At 39.2% G+C, this 22,494-nt stretch overlaps 1 protein-coding gene across 1 annotated transcript in view; it reads right to left on the reverse strand.

The window, feature by feature from the left end:
• The window catches only part of LOC117288074 (ataxin-7-like protein 3), a 67,718-nt gene that overhangs the window by 35,277 nt on the left and 9,947 nt on the right, over positions 1-22,494 (reverse strand). Inside the window, exon 3 of the mRNA XM_033768770.1 lies at positions 9,017-9,142. Within this exon, the coding sequence (XP_033624661.1) occupies positions 9,017-9,142 (126 nt within the window). The remainder of the gene's footprint in view (positions 1-9,016; positions 9,143-22,494) is intronic.

A 22,494-nucleotide genomic window follows, 5' to 3' on the forward strand; every position in this document is an offset into this window, starting at 1 on the left:
AGAGGCCGCCATTACAGAAAAATAAATCGTTCTCAAATACAGGTATCTCAAAAAGAACTATACAATTTTGAAATGGCTGCCGAATAAGAAATATGTAATTCTGGAGAAAGAGATTTATATGTATGGACAGCTTAACATTCATAGGACACTAAAAAGTCCTAAAATAATTCATGATTGTGCGAGCACTGCTCCATTTTGTAAAGGGTAAAGGTTGCGCAGTAATTAGCCTTCCAATTTGTGAGAGGTAAGTCCTTTGGAGCTTAAACAATTCACTCCAAGATGTTAGCTACTTATTCTTCAGTGAGCAGTGCTCACCCTTGCATGAATTATTTTTTGACTTTTAAGTGTCATACACAATACTCATAAACTAGAAATACAGTTTTTGTTTATTACAAAAACACTGTGTTAAGTTGGACATAACGTGATGATGCAATTACAAATAAGGTCTTAATAAACACATACTTATGCTGAACCATAAATGAAAAAATAAGCAGGGTACCAGTCACAAACGGCACATGTCTGGATAATCATATCTGGTAAGCATAATAAGCTTAGCTACTACGTCGTATCTGAGCAGGTCAATGAAGTAATCTAATCTGGTAAGCATAATAAGCTTAGCTACTACGTCGTATCTGAGCAGGTCAATGAAGTAATCTAATCTGGTAAGCATAATAAGCTTAGCTACTACGTCGTATCTGAGCAGGTCAATGAAGTAATCTAATCTGGTAAGCATATAAAGCTTAGCTAGGCTACTACGTTGTAATTGAGCAGGTCAATGAAGTAATCTAATCTGGTAAGCATAATAAGCTTAGCTACTACGCCGTATCTGAGCAGGTCAATGAAGTAATCTAATCTGGTAAGCATAATAAGCTTAGCTACTACGTCGTATCTGAGCAGGTCAATGAAGTAATCTAATCTGGTAAGCATATAAAGCTTAGCTAGGCTACTACGTTGTAATTGAGCAGGTCATTGAAATTCAGCCCATCAGTTGACTGAATCATCAGGAATGTTAGAACCTTACTCAACCATGACTCAATGCAGTCATGGCAGTTATACTCTTGATGAGCAAGATGCTGTAATTACAAATGAATTTCAAAATGCAATATGTTTGTTCACAGTGGCATCAGGTTTTTATTTTGGTTTTATTTTGCAACTTATGAAACCCCTTAAAAATGTTGCTATCTGGCACAAGATGATGTACATTTAAGGGACACACCGGCTGAATTGGGTAATTTGGGCTACAAAATAGACAAAGATATAACTTCAACGGTCTTCCAGGAATGAAGAACGGTCCCTAAAAAAAAATCATAAATTTTAGCCTTTTTTTAGCATTTTAAAACAAAAACGAAGGTCACGTAACTGTCCTAACAAAAAAGTGGTACAAACAATCTCGGGACCTTCCGCGCTAGTTTTACTTCCCGCCATCTAAAAGTAACTTTCCAAAAAAAAATTTACTCTTTTTTTTATACAAAATTATTAACGAATAATTGACGAAAAAGATCATGTATTCAAATTATCGCTACAAACTGTAAATAATGGTGAATAACCTAACTTAAGATTCACATTCAAAGAGTCCATGTAACGAAAGCTTGTTATATGGCCCCAAATGGCGTGGAGCAATCGGAACGTAAGCCTTGGGGCAATTCACGTATCGCACATGCCGTGTCATGAGGGGGCTGGAGGTGTAATCCCGGGCGCTATGAACCAGCTGGCGGGTCTCGCCGTGAGCTTGGGAGGGGCTGGGAGCCAGACATCAAAGTACATGTTTGTCATCGTGGGTTTGTCAGTCGGTACACCTCGTGTCAAATCATTTCTTATGATCACAACGTTCCAATATTATGCTCTGTTTTGTTTCATGGCTCCTAATTTCTTAGGCTCCGAGTTTTCAGGTAGTTAAAAAAAATTATGATGTCAAAACGTAGGAATACCGCATTTTGTTATATTGACAGTTGTTATTGTGCAAGTAGCTTAAAAAATGTTTTATAAAGAAGAAAAAAAGGATTAAAAAAAATGGAGCCCCGATCGTAATAGAACATGTCAATAAGAATTTCGTATAAAAGGTTGAAACAAAAATAATGATAAAACAAAATTCCCTCAAAGCATAATTTTGTCAAACAAAATATTATTTTTCAATTCTGTTAATGAAGTGTTATTTTTGAGATTGTTGAGGTATTATTTGGTTACGTTCCAAGCTACGGAGCTACTTGGCTACGCGAACGTTCCTTCAAGTTACGCTTTATTATCAAAAGGTACGTTTTCAAGCCCGAGTCAAGCTACGTTTACGCTAATACGCAGCAATACGTTTACGTTCCAAGATACTCAGCTACGCTTACCTTCCAAGATATGCACAGTTCCAAGCTACGCTTACATTCCAAGTTTTCCTTACGTTCCTTCAAGTTACGCAATAGTTACAAAAGGTACACTTTCATACGCAGCTACGTAAACATTCCAAGATACCCAGCTACGCTTACATGTACGTTCCAAGATATGCTTACGTTCCAGAAGATAAGGTTTTGTTCTAAGCTACAAAGCTACTCAGCTACAAGATACATTACAAGATACTCTTACATTCCTTCAAGTTACGCTATAATAACAAAGGGTACGCTTTCAATCTTGAGTCAGGTTAAGCTTACGTTCCTTATGCAGCTACGTTTACGTTCCAAGATACCCAGCTACGCTGGTGTTCCAAGATATGCTTACGTTCCAAAAGATATGGTTACATTCAAAGCTATGCAGCTACTCAGCTACGCTTAAACACTCCAAGATACGTTTAGGTTCCAGTTACGCTATATTTAAAAGGTACGCTTTCAATCCCGAGTCAAGCTAGGCTTACATTTCAAGATTTGCAACTACGCTTACGTTTCAAAGTACATTCTCAAAAGGACGCTTTTGAATCCCTCAAGATTCCCTTCCCCCCCCCCCCCCCACCATTAAAAAATCTTTCACTGTGAATAACAGGGCCCATTGATCACTTAATCTGTTTAGCAGAAAGCAGAATATACTGCTTACAAAATTTCTTTACTATTTAAAAATTTAGTCGGGCACCAGCCACAAATTCACAACATTTCAAATTTAATTAAAATTTGGCTGGTAATTAGTTTCTGCTATGCAATACTATTTTGTGCTAAGCAAATTTTTGTGCCACTACTAAATACTATATATGTACAGGCATTATGAAATTGGGTCCTGGCACGTCGGGAGCATGTAACGTCACGATCGCATTCCAAAATGCATCATGGCTAAGCAGTAGTTGGCCTAGTTTATTGGTAACAGGAATGCTTAATAATTACTTGTCACTGTCCCATCATACTCTGGGTTAGTTTCTTTGTGTTCTTCATGACGATCTTTGGATGTACGTCGAAGCCTGAAGGTCTACCTCCATCGTCGAAGGATTTGCCTGATCCGTATATTTATGCTGGTTGTTTATAACACATGGATAGACTGGATCCTTATGCTGCGTCATTGTAAAATGTTGCTATAAACAAAGCACCAGTCTACTTACAACATTGTGCGACAACGTCACGAAGATTTGACAGTCGTAACGGCTGGAAACATGTACACGCTGGGCTGTTACCGCTTTTGTATTTAATAATCAATTTTCGCTAATTACGTGACATTTTGAAGATTTATTTTTACAGTAACCATCTATAAAAACATTATTTATGATTCTAAACCCCTAAATTGCGTAGTCTACTTCACTCATACTGTACTTACCTGTAGAGCACAATACTATTTTTGCATACTTCCCTATACCGGCAGGTAATATCGCTAAGAATTAAATAGCGCCCTCTATTGGTCGCCCCATAGTGCCCCGCAGGGTACCACGTGATCTTCCTCTTTTCTCTTGGCGGCAGGAGGGTGAACCGTGGTTTTTAACATCTAGCAAGATTTATTCTTAAAACGTCCCCATTTTTGCTTTGAGAAGCTTTCTTATAATATCCTAAGACCAGTACGGTTAGTGGAACTGTCGTAGTTTGTGTTGTTTTTGATTGATATAATTGTGTAAGAAGAAAATGAAGCGTTTTGGGAGGACAAAGTCTGTCGTAACTGAGGGAAATTACACCCCCTCGGGACAGTCCGAGTCCTCGGTAGGCTGTGTCGGCGAAACTACATTGCTGTCCCAGTCTACCGCCCAGCACCCACAGCCACTGTCAGCTGCGGGTGCTGGTAGACCCACTGGTGATGTCGGGGGGGCGAGTACTCAGTCCCCAGCATCGGCCAAAGATAGTGGGGCTGGCAAACGCAAGGCTGTGTCCAAGGGGCGGGTTTAATACCCGAGCCCCCAAGACGGAACTTCAGCCTAAGAAGGGTCGAGTTGGTAAGCAAGACGTTGTACCGGGTCTGATGCTTGCAACCGACCAAACCCAGAGCACCGGGCAGCCCATTGTGGCTACCCGTCATGGCTCAATGGGTTCTGGCCTCTCGGGCCCCCCTGGCACAGTGCAATACAGCACAGGTGACCGGGGCGGGTTGTTAACCGGGTTTACAGACCGAACAGCGCCCGCCAACCCGATGGGTGTTGGCGCACCGCGGGCCGGGGGAGGGCTAGACGGACTGTTGCCCCTGAGCGGGTCACGCTCGGACGGGCGCTACATGGCATCGGGTTTCCGGTGTTCGGGGGTGCCCGTTCCTCAGCCATCTGAAATGTCTTCGGTTACTCAAGGCAATACGTCACACAGGGGTGGAAAGAATAAGAAGTCGCGGCGTAGCTTGAGTTCAGATAAGTCTGCCCACGGCAAACGCTGTAAGGGGGAAGATTTGATGACAAGGGCTGATCTCTTCCAAGCATTTCAGTCCTTTACGACATCCCTGACTGGCCTCCCTGCCCCCCGGCAGATGCCCGTCGGGTTTGGGCCGCCGATTTGAGATTACTCAATCCCCCCCCCCAACCATCGGTCATTGGCCATGGTTGATTTGGGGCAGTACAGCGGGATTTGCCGCACACGGTTAGCCGTGCTCCGGTCTCCCAGCCGGCGTTGAGCATCCACAGCTTTTTCGTTGGTTTTTTTCGCCGAGGGGGGGGCCTCATGTGCAGGACCAGAACGCCGCTCCAACAGGTCCACACGGCTCCCAATCCCCGGTGTCCACCCACGCGTCTCGCTCCGGTGATTCGGCTGGGGAGGACGAGGTGGCACAGCTGCAACGGTTATCCATAACGGAGACAGAGTTGCGCTTGGTACAGCGGGACATGGTGAAGGTACTACATCTCCCCACTGTTGATGAGTCGCCGTTGCCGACTAAGAAGTCTTTCAAACGCCGCACGGGTCCGGCGGCAGGAAGGAATAAAGTTTTTCCCCAACTGCCGCTGGTTCAAGTGTGCATTGATCGGATGCAGCCAATTAGGGCCAATACCAAATGGCGTCCGTATTCATCTCGTGAGAGTGAATACTACCAGTTTCCTCAGGCGGACTTCGAGGAGTTCTTTGCCACGCCAGTGCTACATGACTCTGTCAAAGATAAATTAGTCGCCGATGCTGGGGCCACAGCATCCAAAAGGGCATTCCCAGACAAAGTCGAGATAAGTTTGAGGAGACCCTGAAGAAAGTCGATGTCGCTTCTAGATTTGGTATGTGCTCAACATCATTTTTGCTGCTCCTGACCGACTACTTGGCTATGGGGTGCGAAGAGGACAGTGATGTTCCCGCAGACATAATGTGGGCGGCTTTTCACTGCCTTGACCATGGGCCGAGCACAGCGCTAGACCAGTTCGCACGAGTGACCACATTGGCGACGCGGGCTTGTCGTTGCAACGCGTACCACGCAACCCCAGCCAATTTCTGGTCAACAACGCCCAGCTGCCGGTCGTGGCTTCCGAGCACCGACCCCCCGCTACCCCGCAGATCGACATCAACGTGCTTTACAGGAAGAACCGATAGTTGCCTACAGACGCCCACCAAGTCTCAGGGATCTCATTGTCCGAGCAGAAGTCCCTCCCATTAATGATGATGTTAATCCCCCTCTACCACAGGGCACTTTTAGGTATTCCAACATCTCCAAATGCATCGTCTGTAGACAACACATCAGGGAATCGGGCTCCTTCACCAGTAACACCGGCGGTACCACCCATACGACAAAGGGTCATGTCACCTGCACCACCACTAATCTCAATTATCTCATATCTTGCAGAGTATGTGGTGTTCAAGATATAGGTGAAACAAGAACTACACTCATGAGGCGTTTCTACGGCCAAAGATCTACAGTCAAGACCCAAAAGCTGGATACACCTGTAGGACATCACTTCAATCTTCCTAATCACTCCATTTCTGACATGATTTTACAGGGAATAGATTAGGCAACCACAGCGAGACTGTTCGTTTGAGTAGGGAGAAACTCTGGATTAAACGCCTCCAGACCATTCAACCCCATGGTCTGAACATCCAAGAAGGAAATAATAAACCTTTTGTTTTGCCGTCTCCTTTTTCCCCATAGCCTTTTAGCCTGGGCCTCATTCTCCAATTAATTACTTTTTTACCCCACCTCCCCACCCTTGATGTTGTCCTTTGTGTTTCCATCTTCTTGCTTGTGGTCAAGCCAGTCCCTTCCCTTCACCCCCCCCCCCCCTTTTAGTCCCCCTATTCATTGTTTACCCCTTGCTTTTTTCTGTATGCTTTCTAACCCCATTCATGTATTTCCACTTCACTGCTTAAGTTTCACTTAGTTACCTGTTCATGTTTGTTGTGTTGTCATTTAGCCTTCGAGAAAGACTCTGCTAGAGTTGAAACGTCAGGCCATTAACTATTTTTTGCACCAACACATACATGTATTCTTTTTTCAATGTTATTACCAAGCCTGAAATAAAACGTTGACTTTGACAGCCAGTGCCGTCATTGCCCTTCCAACTGGCCAGGATTCCCCTCACAAGCTTTGCTTCATTTTCGAAAGAGCAAGGGCACCAAGGCATTTTCCTCCTTGGTAAAGGTACCCTATTTACAGTAGCGTTACAAAGGCATCAAGGCAATGACCAGGGGGAATGGAGGCAATCGCCATTGTTGCCTCAATGAAGTATCATACCTGCCCTGAAAAATATACCTTCTTCAAGGCCAAAAATGCTTTCCTTTTATCATCCTTGGCTGTTGTGCCCTTTTTAAACAGAAGTTCAAAATTGGCACAAGAAGTTGTTTCTGAATGCTTGGATGTCACGCATTGTGAACATTAAATGCAATCCATATGATGTCCTTTTTGGGATGATTTTTTTGTCTCATTCATTGTAAATGACAAATTGACAAATTTTTAACAGTTCGTTAATGAATAAGATATGATTTATTAGTATCAATATTCACAAAAAATGTTTCATCCAGTTACCACCCATGCCACAGTCCGTCATTGTTTTTGAGATTGGCCTGTAATTTAACGAAGTACCCCCGCTGTTGTCTCTTGCAGTAAGGCCCTCTCGATGATTTCACGGAACGAGCAATTCGGTCATGTTTTCCTGTGCGATGTTATACTCGTGCAAAATAAATCCGTCAAGTAAATGAGGTCAACCATTTCCATTTACCGATGTGCGCAAGTCCATCGGACAGCTCCAGACAACAACAAAAGAAGTTTTTGAGATGATCAGACGATCGAGTTGAAACCGACAGTTCTTTTCAGAACCACCCCAACTCATTAGAGATAGCCATTACATGTTGTTACCGCAAACCTTTCCATATCGTATTTCCACCAGGCAAAGTTTCAATCCTATTTGTTTTTCAGATGGTTACTTCAACGGAAATAGTTCCTTCAGAACGCTAGTTTTTGGAAACTAAATCAAGGTATGTTCAAGTTGTTTGATGTGGATTGTGCGGTGGTAATAAAGTTCCTAACGTCATTTTGCACTAGAGGGTCAGATCAAAATTTACCCCTACGTGACAGGACGGAAAATGAAGTACGTTTGGTTGCATATATTTTTCAAAGACAGTGGACACAATTGGTAATTGTCAAAGACTAGTCTTCACAGTTGGTGTATCTCAACATATGCATAAAATAACAAACCTGTGAAAATGTGAGCTCAATCGGTCGTCGAATTTGCGAGATAATAATGAAAGAAGAAAAAACCCCTGTGTCACGAAGTTGTGTGCTTTCTGATGCTTGATTTCGAGACCTCAAGTTCTACATCCCGTCACGAAAAGTTTGAGTTGTCCTATATAAACTTGGGGTAAAAATTATAAAAACACATAAGTTGTTGATCTTCAACACTTACAAAATGATACATTGCAAAGTTTCATTCAAATCCACTTGCTTTATCAAGGTAACAAATTGTTTAAATGATGTCAAAACGCGACGTGGCGGAATGCAGACTTAATTAGTATTTTTATAACTTCCTAGGAACAAGCTAAGCAGACAGATCACAAAAAGTTTGATTTGACTAGCTTTGTTTATATACATGTAAGACTCAATAAGGTTAAAATTCCGTCCCCTCGCACTCAGATTGCAAGATTTGCGTCAATGTTTTGCTCGCTTCTCTCAGGCTTATATTTTCTGTGTTTGGTGTTTTGTTGAAACTTTGAAATGTACATCAGTTGGGCCTCATCATAGAAAATAATGAATGTGCCTTGTGCTTTACTTGTGCTATTTGTCAAATTGAATATAAATAACCACATGTTTCACTGCTGAAGACTATTTTTTTTTTAAATGACCACTGCAAGAACTAACTGAACTGTCCTTATATGATCATTTTAGTAAACCAAAAATGTACACTTATTTAAAATATCTGAAAAGGTCAACAATATATTTTTGAAAAATTACATTTGAAGAAGATGACATAATCTAATACTAAACTTTCACTATGTTCATCATTTCTTTAAACAAACATGTTCAACATATTTAAAACCAAGTCACACAAGACATTTTACACGCAACCAGTCCTAGGCAATCTCAAAGAAGAAAACAAAATTCATACTCATTTAAAAGTAGTTTTGAAAAAAAATATTTTGTGCTACTCTTGTATTCTCATTTGCAAGCAATTAAGTTGGTTGCCTTGAGAGTTGCTTGTAAAAATTGCCTCATATGATAAGACCATAAAATTACATGTAAATACTTTCAAACTTGGTTCATCAGTTTCATCAAGGAAAAGCTGCCCCATCTTGCATGACCGGTGAATCTCAAAGCAGAATCCAAGAGTCAATTCATCAAGTAAGTCAGCAAATATATCCTCTTCTAAATCCTGAGAAAATAGAAAACAAAACAAATAACTGCTTATTTTTAGTTTTGATTAATGTAATCATTTTTCACATATGTCACAATAATTCTAACAGGCAACCCAGGGCGAGTCAAAAAGAAGATGCCGGGATTGATAATGTTTTTCAAAATAAACAAATGACAGTCAAAAGTTCAGTAAAGAATATATTTTAAAAACAAGCACTCTCTCCTTATTAATTAGAAAAAAACCCTGAAAGAAATTGATGATTCCTAAGAGGAGTTAGGTCTACATTAATAAAGGTACTCATTTTGCAAGATGTCCACTGAATATTTTGTTTGTACATGTACCCTTTGCTACTTACTCAGATGTTTAGATTCAGTCAAGCATTTACACTCCATGGACAGCTACATGTACAAACATGAGTGCTTTCAGTAAAACAGGCATAACTTCTCTTAGTAATGGTCAATTTGTTTGTTTCTATCAGATAAGCAGGGCCCAATTTCCAGAGATGCAATTAGCTGTTGAAAAAAATCTCAACAATTTTGTGTAGACCTTTTGGACACTTTGGAAGGGGGCATACATTACGCCCAGTATTATTTTGTGACCATTAATACAAAATAAGTAATATACATTTGTAATAATAGAAAAACTGGGATTGAAAATGAAAGAATGGGTATAAGCAATGGACATCCGTTGTATGCCCAGTAAGAAAGAGAGGAACAAAACCCAGCATTTTATCCATCCTGGAGTCCTTTTACCGGCAACTGATAATTATGGTTTGTTAAGTGTATCTCTTAACCATCACACCACGGAATCACACACAAATTCAAGTGCAGTGATGCCCATGATTCATAGACTTGATTTCAAGTCTGAGATCGCGGCTATTCCTATGTATCAGGCACGAAAAATGCCCCCACAGGTAAGCTATCATGAGCCAATCTAACAATGGGGCGCTATTTGGGGCAATCATGTATTGGCTATAATAGTAGACTAAAAGCCACGCTCTCAGGCTTGGAACCAACTCTACACAGTTCACCATAGTAGATTAAATTATAAGGAGATTAATGAAATTTCTTTTCCATTTTGGTATTGAGGGTTAACCGTTTGATTTTCTGCCAAATAACTGAACGAGGTGGATGAAAAGAATATGAACATGCTACAGTACTACAACGAAAGATTATAATTAGGGACCATGGATAAATTAAGAACGCGGCCGCCCGCGGTCAGACTCGTTCTAGAACGAGTCCGTCCCAAAATTGTCACGCGCCCGTCCCAAGATTGATTAAGCACTTCACTGATTTTTAAGGTCCCTCATTATCGAACTCTATTGTTGGTGCCTTTTATTGTTCAGATTACATGGACAAGGCAACTTGCAAGTAAGCCACGAAGGGGTGAAGGATTAGTGTTTGCGGTCTAGCTCAGGTATACACCAGACAATGGGTTGGAGATGTCCATGTACAGCCAACCCTCAAGTTTGCCAAAGCCAATACAATAATTTGCTACTGCCATAACAAGTTGAAGTGGTGACTATTATTCTTAAATTTGAAATCATCGCCAACTTATTTTGTATCTACATCTAATTGTTACATTAGGACCCGTGTTTACAGAGATGATTACACTTACAAGATTCGTTCATAAAGGTACCGCGAAATCATGCTGACTGGCTCGCAATCACACAAAACACAACGCAAAATTACATCGTAGTACACAAACACTCCATCTAGCTGCACACTCACACACAGTGTTTTCAATATTCAGGCCTAGTAGTCTTGTTATTTTGCGTGCAACAAACTATAATGCAAGAAACATTGAACGCTAGAGGGCTTTCCTAAACAATGTGATAGCGGGAGAGCCGCCCTCCGTTGGAAAAATTGCGCAACAGCTTACGAAATTAGTTTCAACCGCCTTGAGATTAAGACTTTCAGGAGAATCTGGTGTCCGAAAATTGCAATACTAACCAGCGTTGGTGCCCGAGCTAAACTCATACAACATTGGCGCCGTCGCTGGTACCTTGGGCAACGTGGTGAATTTTCAGCAGTTCCTTGGGAAATATTAAGCGTGTTTAAGAAAACTTCATAACGTGTTGGCTTCATTGTTCAAACATGAAACATTTTGGACACCTTGGATGTACAAAAAAGAGTATAGTTTGACTGTTTAATGTTAGATGTTTTTCCTATTGACTTTGTTTTACTTTGGGGGATTATTTTGCATGGCGGTCGTGCAAAGACGTAGTATTTTTTATTTTTTAATCTGCGGTTGTGTTTTGACTTATTGTGTGAAAAGGGCTACAACTTGGGTTTATCTACCCAGATAAGCCGATTATAACTACACAGTGGTTTTCGACCTACACCATTGTTCCTTTGTTATACAGTGGCTCTTCCTCGAGACCCGGTGGTTGAGGAGAACGCGTTCCACTCCGTAGTTTTTCTTTTGTTCGTTTTGTCACGCGAAGGAACGTGTCGCGACGCGGTCGTTCCCGTGACATAATTTATCCATGGTCCCTTAGGTTCATCCAATCTCGTTCCATGTTTTATACCAACGAATATTGTGTTTTACATCAACAAATATCTTGTTTTACAACAATGGGGGACTAACAACCATGTTCATCATTGTGTTTCACATTCCTGTGTTTTTTCCAGCTAGAACAGCCTATAGACTAAAGGTGTGAATGAGATCAATAGACCTCAATAAACAAACAAGTCTGCAAGTGCAGAAAAAATACGTTTAGGCAGTAGTGACAGGGATTGGCATATTGACTAGATCGTGGATATAAGCAACCTTCATGGTTTGGTTTACGGAGCCATAGAAGGATTGCATAATATTTTTGTTAAAAGCATGCCCCGATTACAGGAAATTTGCATGACCTTGCCAGGCTTATCATGAACATTTACGATCGTTTTGGGACAGATGCAGAAATAAAATGTAAATGGTAAGAATGTCCATATTCTGTCTTTTAATATTGCCACCATTCTTTTATTATTGCCCGCATTTGAGTATTGGGTAACATTTTTTCACAAGTTAACAATGTCCGACCTCCACTCTTTGTTAATGGTAGAATGTCTGTACCCCGTCTTTTAATAATGCCAGCAATCAAGTATCCGGGAAGATTTTTTTTTTTACAATTTTAGTTAAGAATGTCTGACCTCCCCTCATTATTATTTGTTTGCCGTTTTGGAACAAACAATATTTTTAAATGGTAGAATGTCGGCAATCAAGTATTGGGGAAGTTCTTTTACAGTTCTAGTTAAGAATGTCGGACCTCCTCTCTTTATTATTTTTGTTGCCATTTTGGAACAATGGCATTAAACAGTTTTTTTTTAAATGGTAGACTGCCATATTCCGTCTTTTAATATTGCTGGCAATCAAGTATTGGGGAAGGTTTTTTTTTTCAGTTTTAGTTTTAACTCTTAAAAGAATGTCGGACCTCCCCTCTTTGTTATATTTTTGCAGTTTTATGACAAACAATATTTTTAAATGGTAGAATGTCCGTATTCCGTCTTTTAGTTTTGCCGCTTTCAAGTTTTGAGAAACATCTTTTAACAAGTTAACACTGTCCATATCCCCTCTTTGTCATTTTTGTTGTTGCCGATTTGGAACCAATGCAGTACAGCAATGTTTATGTTTATGCTAAGAATGTCCGTATCCCTTCTTTTAATTTTGCTGGCATTCTAGTTGGGGAACTTTAATTTAACAAATTAAGAACGTCGGACCTCCCCTCCCCTCTTTGTTATATTTTAGCAGTTTTGGGAAACGTTTTGTTTGAATGGAATGTCCGTATTCCGTCTTTTATTATTGCCTGCATTCGAGTAGTGGGGAATTTTTTTATACAAATTCCACGTAAAATTCTAGAACTCCTCCTTACAACAAACCCAACGCTGTCATTCATTGAATATTTCACCATTAAAAGAGTTAATAAAACACCACACCTGTGTCTTGTGGCTTCATTTCACTCTAATAAATTCATATGTCTTTACAAATAAGGACGTTTGGCACAGCACATTTTGAAACGATGCTCTCAGCACGCTTTCCCAGCTTTTCTTATTCAATCTGGAGACCATCAAATTGTTGTTTATCCAACAATTTTCAATGTCTAGACTTGGTTTAATATAATATAAACACTCCAAAATCAGCCTTAAATGTTTAATAAACTTTGCATCGGGTTAATTTATAAATGAGAAAGGGGGGGTCTTAAAATTGAATTGAAATGCTTAATACTATTTCTACCTCCATGCACCAACACATGTACTTTATGTTTGGAAAATTATTGCCAACAAATTCACAATATTAAATGAAAATCAAGGAGGACACAAGTCGGGAAAAGTTTGAAACTCAGAAAGGATCTTTGGATACAGACAACGAAGAATGTCCATTATAATAAATAGGATAATAGTTATTAAGAATAATAAATTTGTGCAAAATTAGGAGACAACCTTAACAAAAGGAACAACATGAACTATCGTATAGGCCTATCGTTTTTGAACCGATGATATTCAGTTGGAGTGGGAGGGTTACGTACTACGATCGTCGCAATAGTATTTGTGCCCAGCACATTATTAGCAGGACTCAACAGTGTAGTGATGTATCTTCACACGATTAAAAAAAAATAGATCAAAGTTCTTGCACTTTTCCAGCTCCTTTGTCAAAAAACAACAGTTTATTAAACCTTGCAGATGTTCTTAACATAAATAATCATCTGCTGTTCTTACTTTCCAAGTAGAAAACATCAGTTTAGTTATAAAATCCCAAGTAATTGTCGCTCAGAATAAATAAATCCACACACATGTGAATTGATTTTAAAACAACAATGTAGTCTGCTTCGTCCAATGCCTGAGAGGGGAGAAAGCCACAGTCTCAGAGACACATGTTTCTATTGGCTGTTGAATTGCCATATAGCGCATAATGAATTTTGTCATTGGCCGATTTTGCCCAACTACCAGAGCGGTTATTCCACATCACCGCAGAAAACGTTTAGTCATCGGTGGTGGTTTCTTATTAATTTAGCATGATTTTTTGTGCCAGAAAATAAATTAAATATGAATGGTTTTAAATAAAAAATAATTATTTTTGTATCAAGCATAAATGCTGCAAAATATGCATCGCAAATTGGATCGCAAAATTTGCGATGCACTTTTTAAAATTGCATTGCAAATCATCCAAATTGCTGAACACAAGTTGTTAAACACGGGACCTACAACAAAATTGTACGGCAAGTTTTCAAGTGACTTTGAAGTACATGAACATGACAATGACAATCAAAATCATAGAGAAGGCAATTTGTGTGGACCGGAGATCCTGATAAGACAACGAATTTTGACAGGGAGGGAACTCCCGTTCTGTCAATATGGAAATGTAATACATTCTTTTTGTAACAAAGATTGTTACACGTTTCAAAACCCTGTAGAATGAACGCCCAGTCTCTGCTAAAAAAGTTTGACGAACTTGACATCATTTTTCGTGAGGAGAAGGTATAGGGGGTCATCACCGAATCTTGGTTTGCCCCTGGTATGCATCAAAACCAATTAAACATCAATGGATATTCTTTGTTCTCTAAGTGTAGAGAGCTTCGTTGTGGAGGTGGCGTTGCAATTTATATAAAGGATGGAATACCAGTCCAAACTATTGATGTTCAAGTTCCTGATGAACTTGAGTGTGTATGGGTTCTGGTGAGACCGACACGTCTACCTGGAGGAGTATCTGCCATAGCAGTATGTGCTGTTTACATACAGTGATGTTTAAAGGTAGTTATCAAAACGGGGAACGGGTACCCGCGAGTCATTCGGCAATAAGCTTGGGCGATATCGATTTATTTTATTCACGATATATCGCCGACAATATATCGCGATATTCGATATAATCGCGATTAATTAAATTTGACATCATCAGTCTTCAAACTCCAAGTAAAAGTTGTAGAAGAGACAGTCATAGCATAAAAGAGGTGTTCTAAGACCTATAATTCTGGTTTTACTCCAAACCCATGGGGTGCAAGATGTCTAAGCTTGCAAATACATCGCGATATTTAATCGATATCGCGATATATCGCGATTATCGCGATATATCGCGATATATCGATATTTCGATTTAAACCAAATCCATCCGATATCGAAATCGTTTCCAAATTAATATCGCAAATAAGATAGTATCGTGATATCGCCCAAGCTTACTCGGCAAAACTCGTTACAATAATGAGCGATGACGAGCGAGTTCGAGCGGGTTCGAGCAGAAACGTGTGATTACATGCGGGAGCGAGTGCGTTGGGGGAGTACCCCATTTACCATGTTGAACGAGGGCTAACGAGGAGCATTCATGCGTAAATAATGACCTGAAGAGAATTCTTCAGCGGTGCCCGTCTGCGGACGGATCTGAGTGTAGTTACTGTGTAAACATGGTCCATAAAGTCTTCTGCCGACCACACAAAGCACAACTGACTTGGGCCGACCACACAAAGCACTGTCAGAAAATCCTTGGTGGTCTGGCGATGGTTCCAACAGTCCATCTTTTTAATAATTATCCCGTCTCCAGACTTTGGAGTATTGTTAACAAAATGTTTTATGCAGAGAATGTCCGAACTTTTGTCCATCTTATTGTTAATAATAATTGTCTTTGAGGGACATTTGCAGTTGGACAACAATTTTGTTTAAGTGGAAAAAAGAACGCCCATATACTCCGTCTTTTACATGATGATCCCGTTCAGAGACTGTTGGGTCAGAGACTTGGAGACCGTTGGAGTATAAATGTTCTTTGCTCATGTTTTAAATAGAGAATGTCGGAAATCCCATCTTTTTAAAAATACTTGGGCGTTGTGGGACATTTGCAGTTGGAAAATGCTTTCATTTAAATTGAAAGGATGTCCGTACCCCGTCTTTAAAATAATAATCCCGTTCTGAGACTTTTGAGTATTGTTAACAAAATGTTTTACAGAGAAAGTGTCCGAACTCCCACCTTTTTAATAATAATTGTCGTCGGGACATGTGCAACTTGGACAATAATTTTTTTAACGGAAAAAAGAACATCCGGATAGGCCTACTCCGTCTTTTATTTAATTAGTGGCCAGAACTTCTGTACCCCGTCTTTTAAATAATAATTCCGTTCAGAGACTTTTGAGTATTGTTGACAAAATGTTTTATATATATAGGGAATGTCTGAACTCCCGTCTTATTAATAATAACCGTCATTGTGGGACATTTGCACAATAATTTTTTCAATATGGAAAAAAGATCGACTGTACTCCGTCTTTTAAATAATAATCCCGTTCTGAGATTTGTGGGTATTGTTAACAAAATGTTTTTTATAGAAAATGTCTAAACTCATATTTTTTTTAAATAATTTTCGTCGGGACATTTGCATTTGGATAATAACTTAATTAAAATGAAAACAAAAACATCCGTACTCCCGTCTTTTAAAAAATAATCCCGTTCAGAGACTTTTGAGTATTGTTAAAATGTTTTAAAATAGAAAATGTGCCAACTTCCGTCTTTTAATAATGTCTTTTTAATGATAACTTTCGTTATTTTTTTGTGGGACATTTGCAGTTGGACAATTATTTTAATAAAAGGAACGTCCAGATAGGCCTACCCCGCCTTTTTTTTTAAAACTTAATTAGTGGCAAGAACGTCTGTATGTACTTAGTCTTTTAAATAATAGTCCCGTTCTGAGACGTTCGAGTAAACATATAGAGAATGATTGAACTCCTGTCTTTCTTAATCATAGTTGTCGTTGTGGGACATCTGCAATTTTTGGTTTAAATTTTAAGAATGTTTGTACTCCGTCTTTTAAATAAAAATCCCGTTCTGAGACTTTCGAGTATTGTTTACAAAATATTTTATATTCATAGAGAATGTCCGAATTAAATTTGGTAACATGGGGGGGGAGGGAAACGTCTGTACTCTGTCTTTTTAATATAAAAAAACGTTCTGAGACTTACGATATGTCAACAAAATGTATAAAGGAATGTCCGAACTCCCGTCTTTTTTAATAATAATAATTGGGCGTTGTGGGATTTGCAGTTGAACAATATTTTGGTAAAATGTTTCCCAAGTATGTCCCTACTCCGTCTTTTAAATACCAGGTAATAATCTCGTCTTTCAAATAATAATCCCGTTCTGAGACTTTCGAGTATTGTTAACGAAATGTTTTATAAAGAGAATGATCAAACTCCCGTCTTTTTAATAATAGTTGACGTTGAGGGTTTGCAAGTGGACAATATTTTGGTTAAGTTTTTAAAAAGGTCCGTACTCCGCCTTTTAAATAATAATCACGTTCTGAGACTTTCGAGTATTGTTTACAGAATGTTTTTACAGAATGTCCGAACTCCCGTCTTTTTTAATAATAATAATTTGGCGTTGTGGAACATTTGCAGTTGGACAATATTTAGGTTAAATGTTATTTTAAGAACGTCACGGTCCATACTCCGTCTTTTAAAGACCCGATCGAGACTTTCGAGTATTGTTAACAAAAATAATGTTTTATACAAGTGTCCGAACTCCCGTCTTTTTAATAATAATTGTCGTTGTGGGACATATTATGCAGATTGTACAATAGTTTTATAAAATGGAAAAAAGAACGTCTGTACTCCGTCTTTTTAATAATAATTCAAATCTGAGACTTTCAAGTATTGTTAACAAAATGTTTTAACCGATGTAATTTAAAACATATTGGGAGCTAAACGCTTCTGGACTAAAGCTTCTGTATCTTCTGTGTTGTTGTATAAAGTAATCATAGTTGTTCTCAATGGCACATTGAAAACAGTTCGAGCGACATGGCAACAAACATATATTGTTGCTGGCAACCATTAACAAAACATTTCTGACCACACCAAGCAAGTGCATCACAGACAATGCACAACCAGAAGGTGTTTAGTAAGGCGTGGGTCAGTCATTGTTGGCTACTTTGAAAAGGCTATAGAGATGAGCTATAAACCACCACAACAGAGGTGTGAAAACAGCTTTAAATGATATACATGTACATGGTAGATCAAGGGAAAGTTCGGAAGAAAATAACCACTAGTTACTCAAATTTCTTTGCTTGTGGATGTAAACATTTATTCAGTCTTATAAACAAAGTGTTTATTCTGGATCGCTACTTATATATTATATTAATATAAGCGACAAGTACAAATACACAGCAAAGGCCAGAGGAACTATAGTATAGGCAACTAAATCAATATTTGAAAATGATCTGATTTAATTAATCGACACAACATGGGCCCACTGGTCACAAATAATTGAACAGTTGATTTGTATTAAAACAAGTATAACCAGTCAGCCTTCGAAACCCACAAAACAATTTATCAAGTTAAAAGACCAGAATGCTTCAAGGTCTCACTACCTCCCACTCCAGGCCTCACTGCCAGGGTCTGTGACAATTTCCCCCTTAGATGTGCAATAGTAATACAAAATTGTTACACTGGAACTTGATACAAAGTATAACAACGCTTCACATTTTTGCTTTGCACGCCTTCCCCCCCCCCCCCCCCCCCCCGCCGCCGCCGCCTTCCCCCCCCCCCCCTGTGGTGGTTCATTTTTTTTTCACAGCTTTTGTCTTTATTGTCTTTATTTCAGCTTGTATTAAAATAATTGTTCTTTGATGCGCTTAAGTTGAGTTTGCATTTCAGTACGTTTGCTCTGCTACCTTTACAATTTTTCTGTATAAAAATTAAAACTAAATGTTATAAATAAATCATTTACCGTAATTTTTGGATTATAAACCGCGCGGCGTATAAACCGCACTTCCTCAAAATATACGAAAAAATATTTAGGTGTCGGCGTAAATGCCGCGCGGCGTATAAACCGCGATCAAAATAAAAATAAAAAAAAAAAAACTAACCTCAAACACGGAAGTAAAGTACGCAAACCTGCCGCGTTACGGGTGATTTTTTAATCTCACACTATCAGTCCTGAGTTATATTTTTTTTCCATCAACAACCCTTTTCAAGAATTTGCGATTTGATGATCGGTTGTGTTGACCATATGTTTGGAAACTTCTTTGACAACAAACTCTCCGTGAATCAAAGATCGGCCGACAACGCACACCGAGAAATAGTTGAACTTTGCCCTGCATCGCATCGCCCTCTGTTGACAAAAAGTTGTTCACGTTTGATTAGACTGGGCCCCGAGCCTCAAAGCGTGGGTCAAACGTTCAAGCTCCCCGTTGTACAATGGGCAGCCGCTCTACTCGATCCGTCCGAAGTCTAGCCAAGATTTCATGAATGGAACTATCACCGGCCAATCAACAACGGGCAATCATCAAACAGCCAATCACCGCATGCGTGAACACATAGGGGCCGTGCTTGTTTGCGTCCTCTTTGTGGCGATGTGCAGTGACAGGCGGGCGGCACATCAGTCACTCCAGTCAATCTTGTATACCGTAATTTTCAGATTATAAACCTCGGTTTATATGTTGATTTTGACATTTTTTTGAACTCCTGGGTTTATTCTCCGGGCGGCTTGTAAGCCGACGTATAAATATTCAAGAGAAAAAACGGCATTTTTAAAAAGAAAGAACGTTTGTAAAATATTCTAAATAATGTTTTTTTTTTCTTAAACGAGAACAAAAACCTGCCTGTGTGATGACAAAAACCTGTTGAAAATCACACCACAATTGTATTCCATGTTTCCTTTGTAAAACATTTATCAACCGCCCTCAGCTAGCTAGCTCCCCCTCTCAGCGCAACTCGGGTTAGACTAGACTGGTGCCCGTCTATTTATCCTAGAAATTTATAAGAATTTATAAGAAACACATGAGTTAATCAATTTTTAAGACATTCAATAAGTTTGAAAAAAATACAAAGAAAACACGTTTAAATAATAGTTATTTGGGACAATGATTGCTGCGATACCTGGTCAACTATCAGAGTAATCAGTTTTTCAAATCTCCAGCGATGTAATTTTTCCTTGTCTGTCATTTACTTCCGCGCGACGTTCATGATTTTTCTGATCGCCCTGTAAGTTGACCTTTGACACGAGACGTACCCCCTCAAACGTCTGCTTGTAGTCAGGCACCCTCAGTGTTTTTACGGAACGCGCGATCAGCACATGTTTTTCTGCGCGATCTTATACTCGGGCAAAATAATTCTGTCAAGAAAATGACGTCGGCATTTACTGCCGTTCGACAATCCATTGGACAGCTCCAGACGAAAAACCAAAACTTCTTTCAGATGGTTTACAACGGAAATACTTTCTTCAGAACGCTAGTTTTTGGAAACTAAATCAACTTCCATTCAGGTACGTTTGATGTGGATTGCGCGAAGGTAAGAAAGTCTGGAACGTCATTTTGCAATTAAGTCCGTCTATTTTTTGGAACGTCATGCAAATCTGTCATTTTTTGGCGATCGTCACTTAAAATCTGTCAAAAGTTACAGTCAAAACTGACGTTTTTAACCTAAAAAAAAAACTGTGGACGTTTGACAAAGTTTTTATTTTTGATAGATATTAGGTATGAGAGGCTGCAATAATCAGCGAAATTACAGTGCCAGAAAAAAAAAGATTACAGACAATATTTGCTTTGTTTTTCTGTCAACCTTATGCGCTCCTCTGTCAGGCTTATATTTCTGTGTTTGGTGTTTTGTTGATTTTTTACTGATTTTATTTGAAAGTACATCTGTTGGACCTCATTATAGTAAACAATAAATGTTCCTTGTGATTTACTTAAGCTAGTTTTGAATTAAATATATATAACCACAGGTTTCACTGCTGCAGACTCTACACTTTTAAAATGATCACAACACAATAAAAATTAACTGCTCTATCCTTATATGAACATTTTAATAACCTTTATATGTATATACAATTATTTGAAATATCTGAAAAGGTCAAAAATAATTTTTTGAAAAATGACATTTGAGGTTGTAAAATGGTCCATATTTCAAAAAAGATGCCTTCCGAATTAAGCCCCCCTCTTACTGATATTCTCAATTGTTCATTCAGGGATGGTAATGTCCCCTCCCAGTGGAAGCAGGCCATTTTTGTACCAATTCCCAAGCAGTACCCTCCTAAATTAGATAAACTGCGTCTCATTTCACCTACAGCTAGTTTTGCTAAAATTGCTGAAGATTTTGTCACAGGATGGTTACTTGATGATATACAGGATAAGATTGATCATTGACAGTTTGGCAATGTTTAAGGTGTTTCCACCTCACACTACTTAACCCATTTAATGCATTATCTCTTTCAGGGAGCTGAGGAAAATGGTAACCTGCGAACAGTGGTTCTTACTGATTTCTCCAAGGCTTTTGACCTTATCGACCATACCTTCCTTATTGAAAAGATCATTGGCCTTGGAGTTCGTGGATCCATCGTTCCCTGGATTTGCGACTTTCTCCAACTCAGACAAGAATGTGTGAAGTACAACAATAATCTTTGTGTTTTTAAAGGGTGGAGTGCCTCAAGGTACAAAATTGGGTCCAGTTGGGTTTCAGATTGTAATTAACGATGCTGCTCAGGGCTCAAAATCTCAATACTGGAAAGACATTTGCTGAGAATAGTAATATTTCTGAGCCTGGCCATCTTCAGAATGACCTGGATTGCTTTCAAAAATGGTCTGATGAAAATTTACTCAGGCATAATCCCAGCAAGTGTCGGGCCCTCCAAGTAAGTTTCAGTAAAGTCCCTCCCCTCAAACTGATCTTAAAATCGGTTCTGAATCTATTACACACACTGACGAGGCTAAAGTTCTTGGCATTGTACTTCAAAGCAAACTTAAATGGGATGCCCAAGTTAACGACATGTTACGCAAAGCGAATAGATGTTTGTTTATGGTTAGAACATTGAAACGTTTTGGTTTTGACTGCAACGAATTAAAAACTGTTTATGAAGGGTATGTCCGATCTACACTAGAATACGCTGATGTAGTTTGGCATTCTGGTTTGACAAAAAACAAAGTGACGACATTGAACAAATTCAAAAAAGAGCCTGTAGAACCATCTTAGGTCATTAATATCTGATGCCTTAGAATTGTGTAATATTGACTCTTTATCTAACCGAAGGGTGGACCACTGTCGTGGATTTGCGGAGGGTTTGCCTAAATCAGACCGAACCAGTGGTCTCCTCTGCAAGAATACTCACGTGCCCGCTGGGTAATTAGTAAAATTAACACCTGGCACGTAATAATGAATGAAACAATGAGAACACAACTCATGATCACGAACATTTATAAGGTATAGTAAATTAGTATATTACTAAAATAATTGTAGAGCATAAAAATGTTTTGATTTAAAATTTTAAAAATGTAATTTTGAGGCATAACTCAATATTTGTGACGGTCATGAACTATTACATATGCCCACAGTCTATTTTTTATTTAACTTGATCTCTCTTACGTAATACATCCAAATAGCACCCGCCAGCGATCTCGTTTTCGCGAGCGTTAGTTCATAAGATCCT

This window comes from Asterias rubens, chromosome 3, assembly GCF_902459465.1.
Source record: "Asterias rubens chromosome 3, eAstRub1.3, whole genome shotgun sequence".
Lineage (NCBI taxonomy): Eukaryota > Metazoa > Echinodermata > Asteroidea > Forcipulatida > Asteriidae > Asterias > Asterias rubens.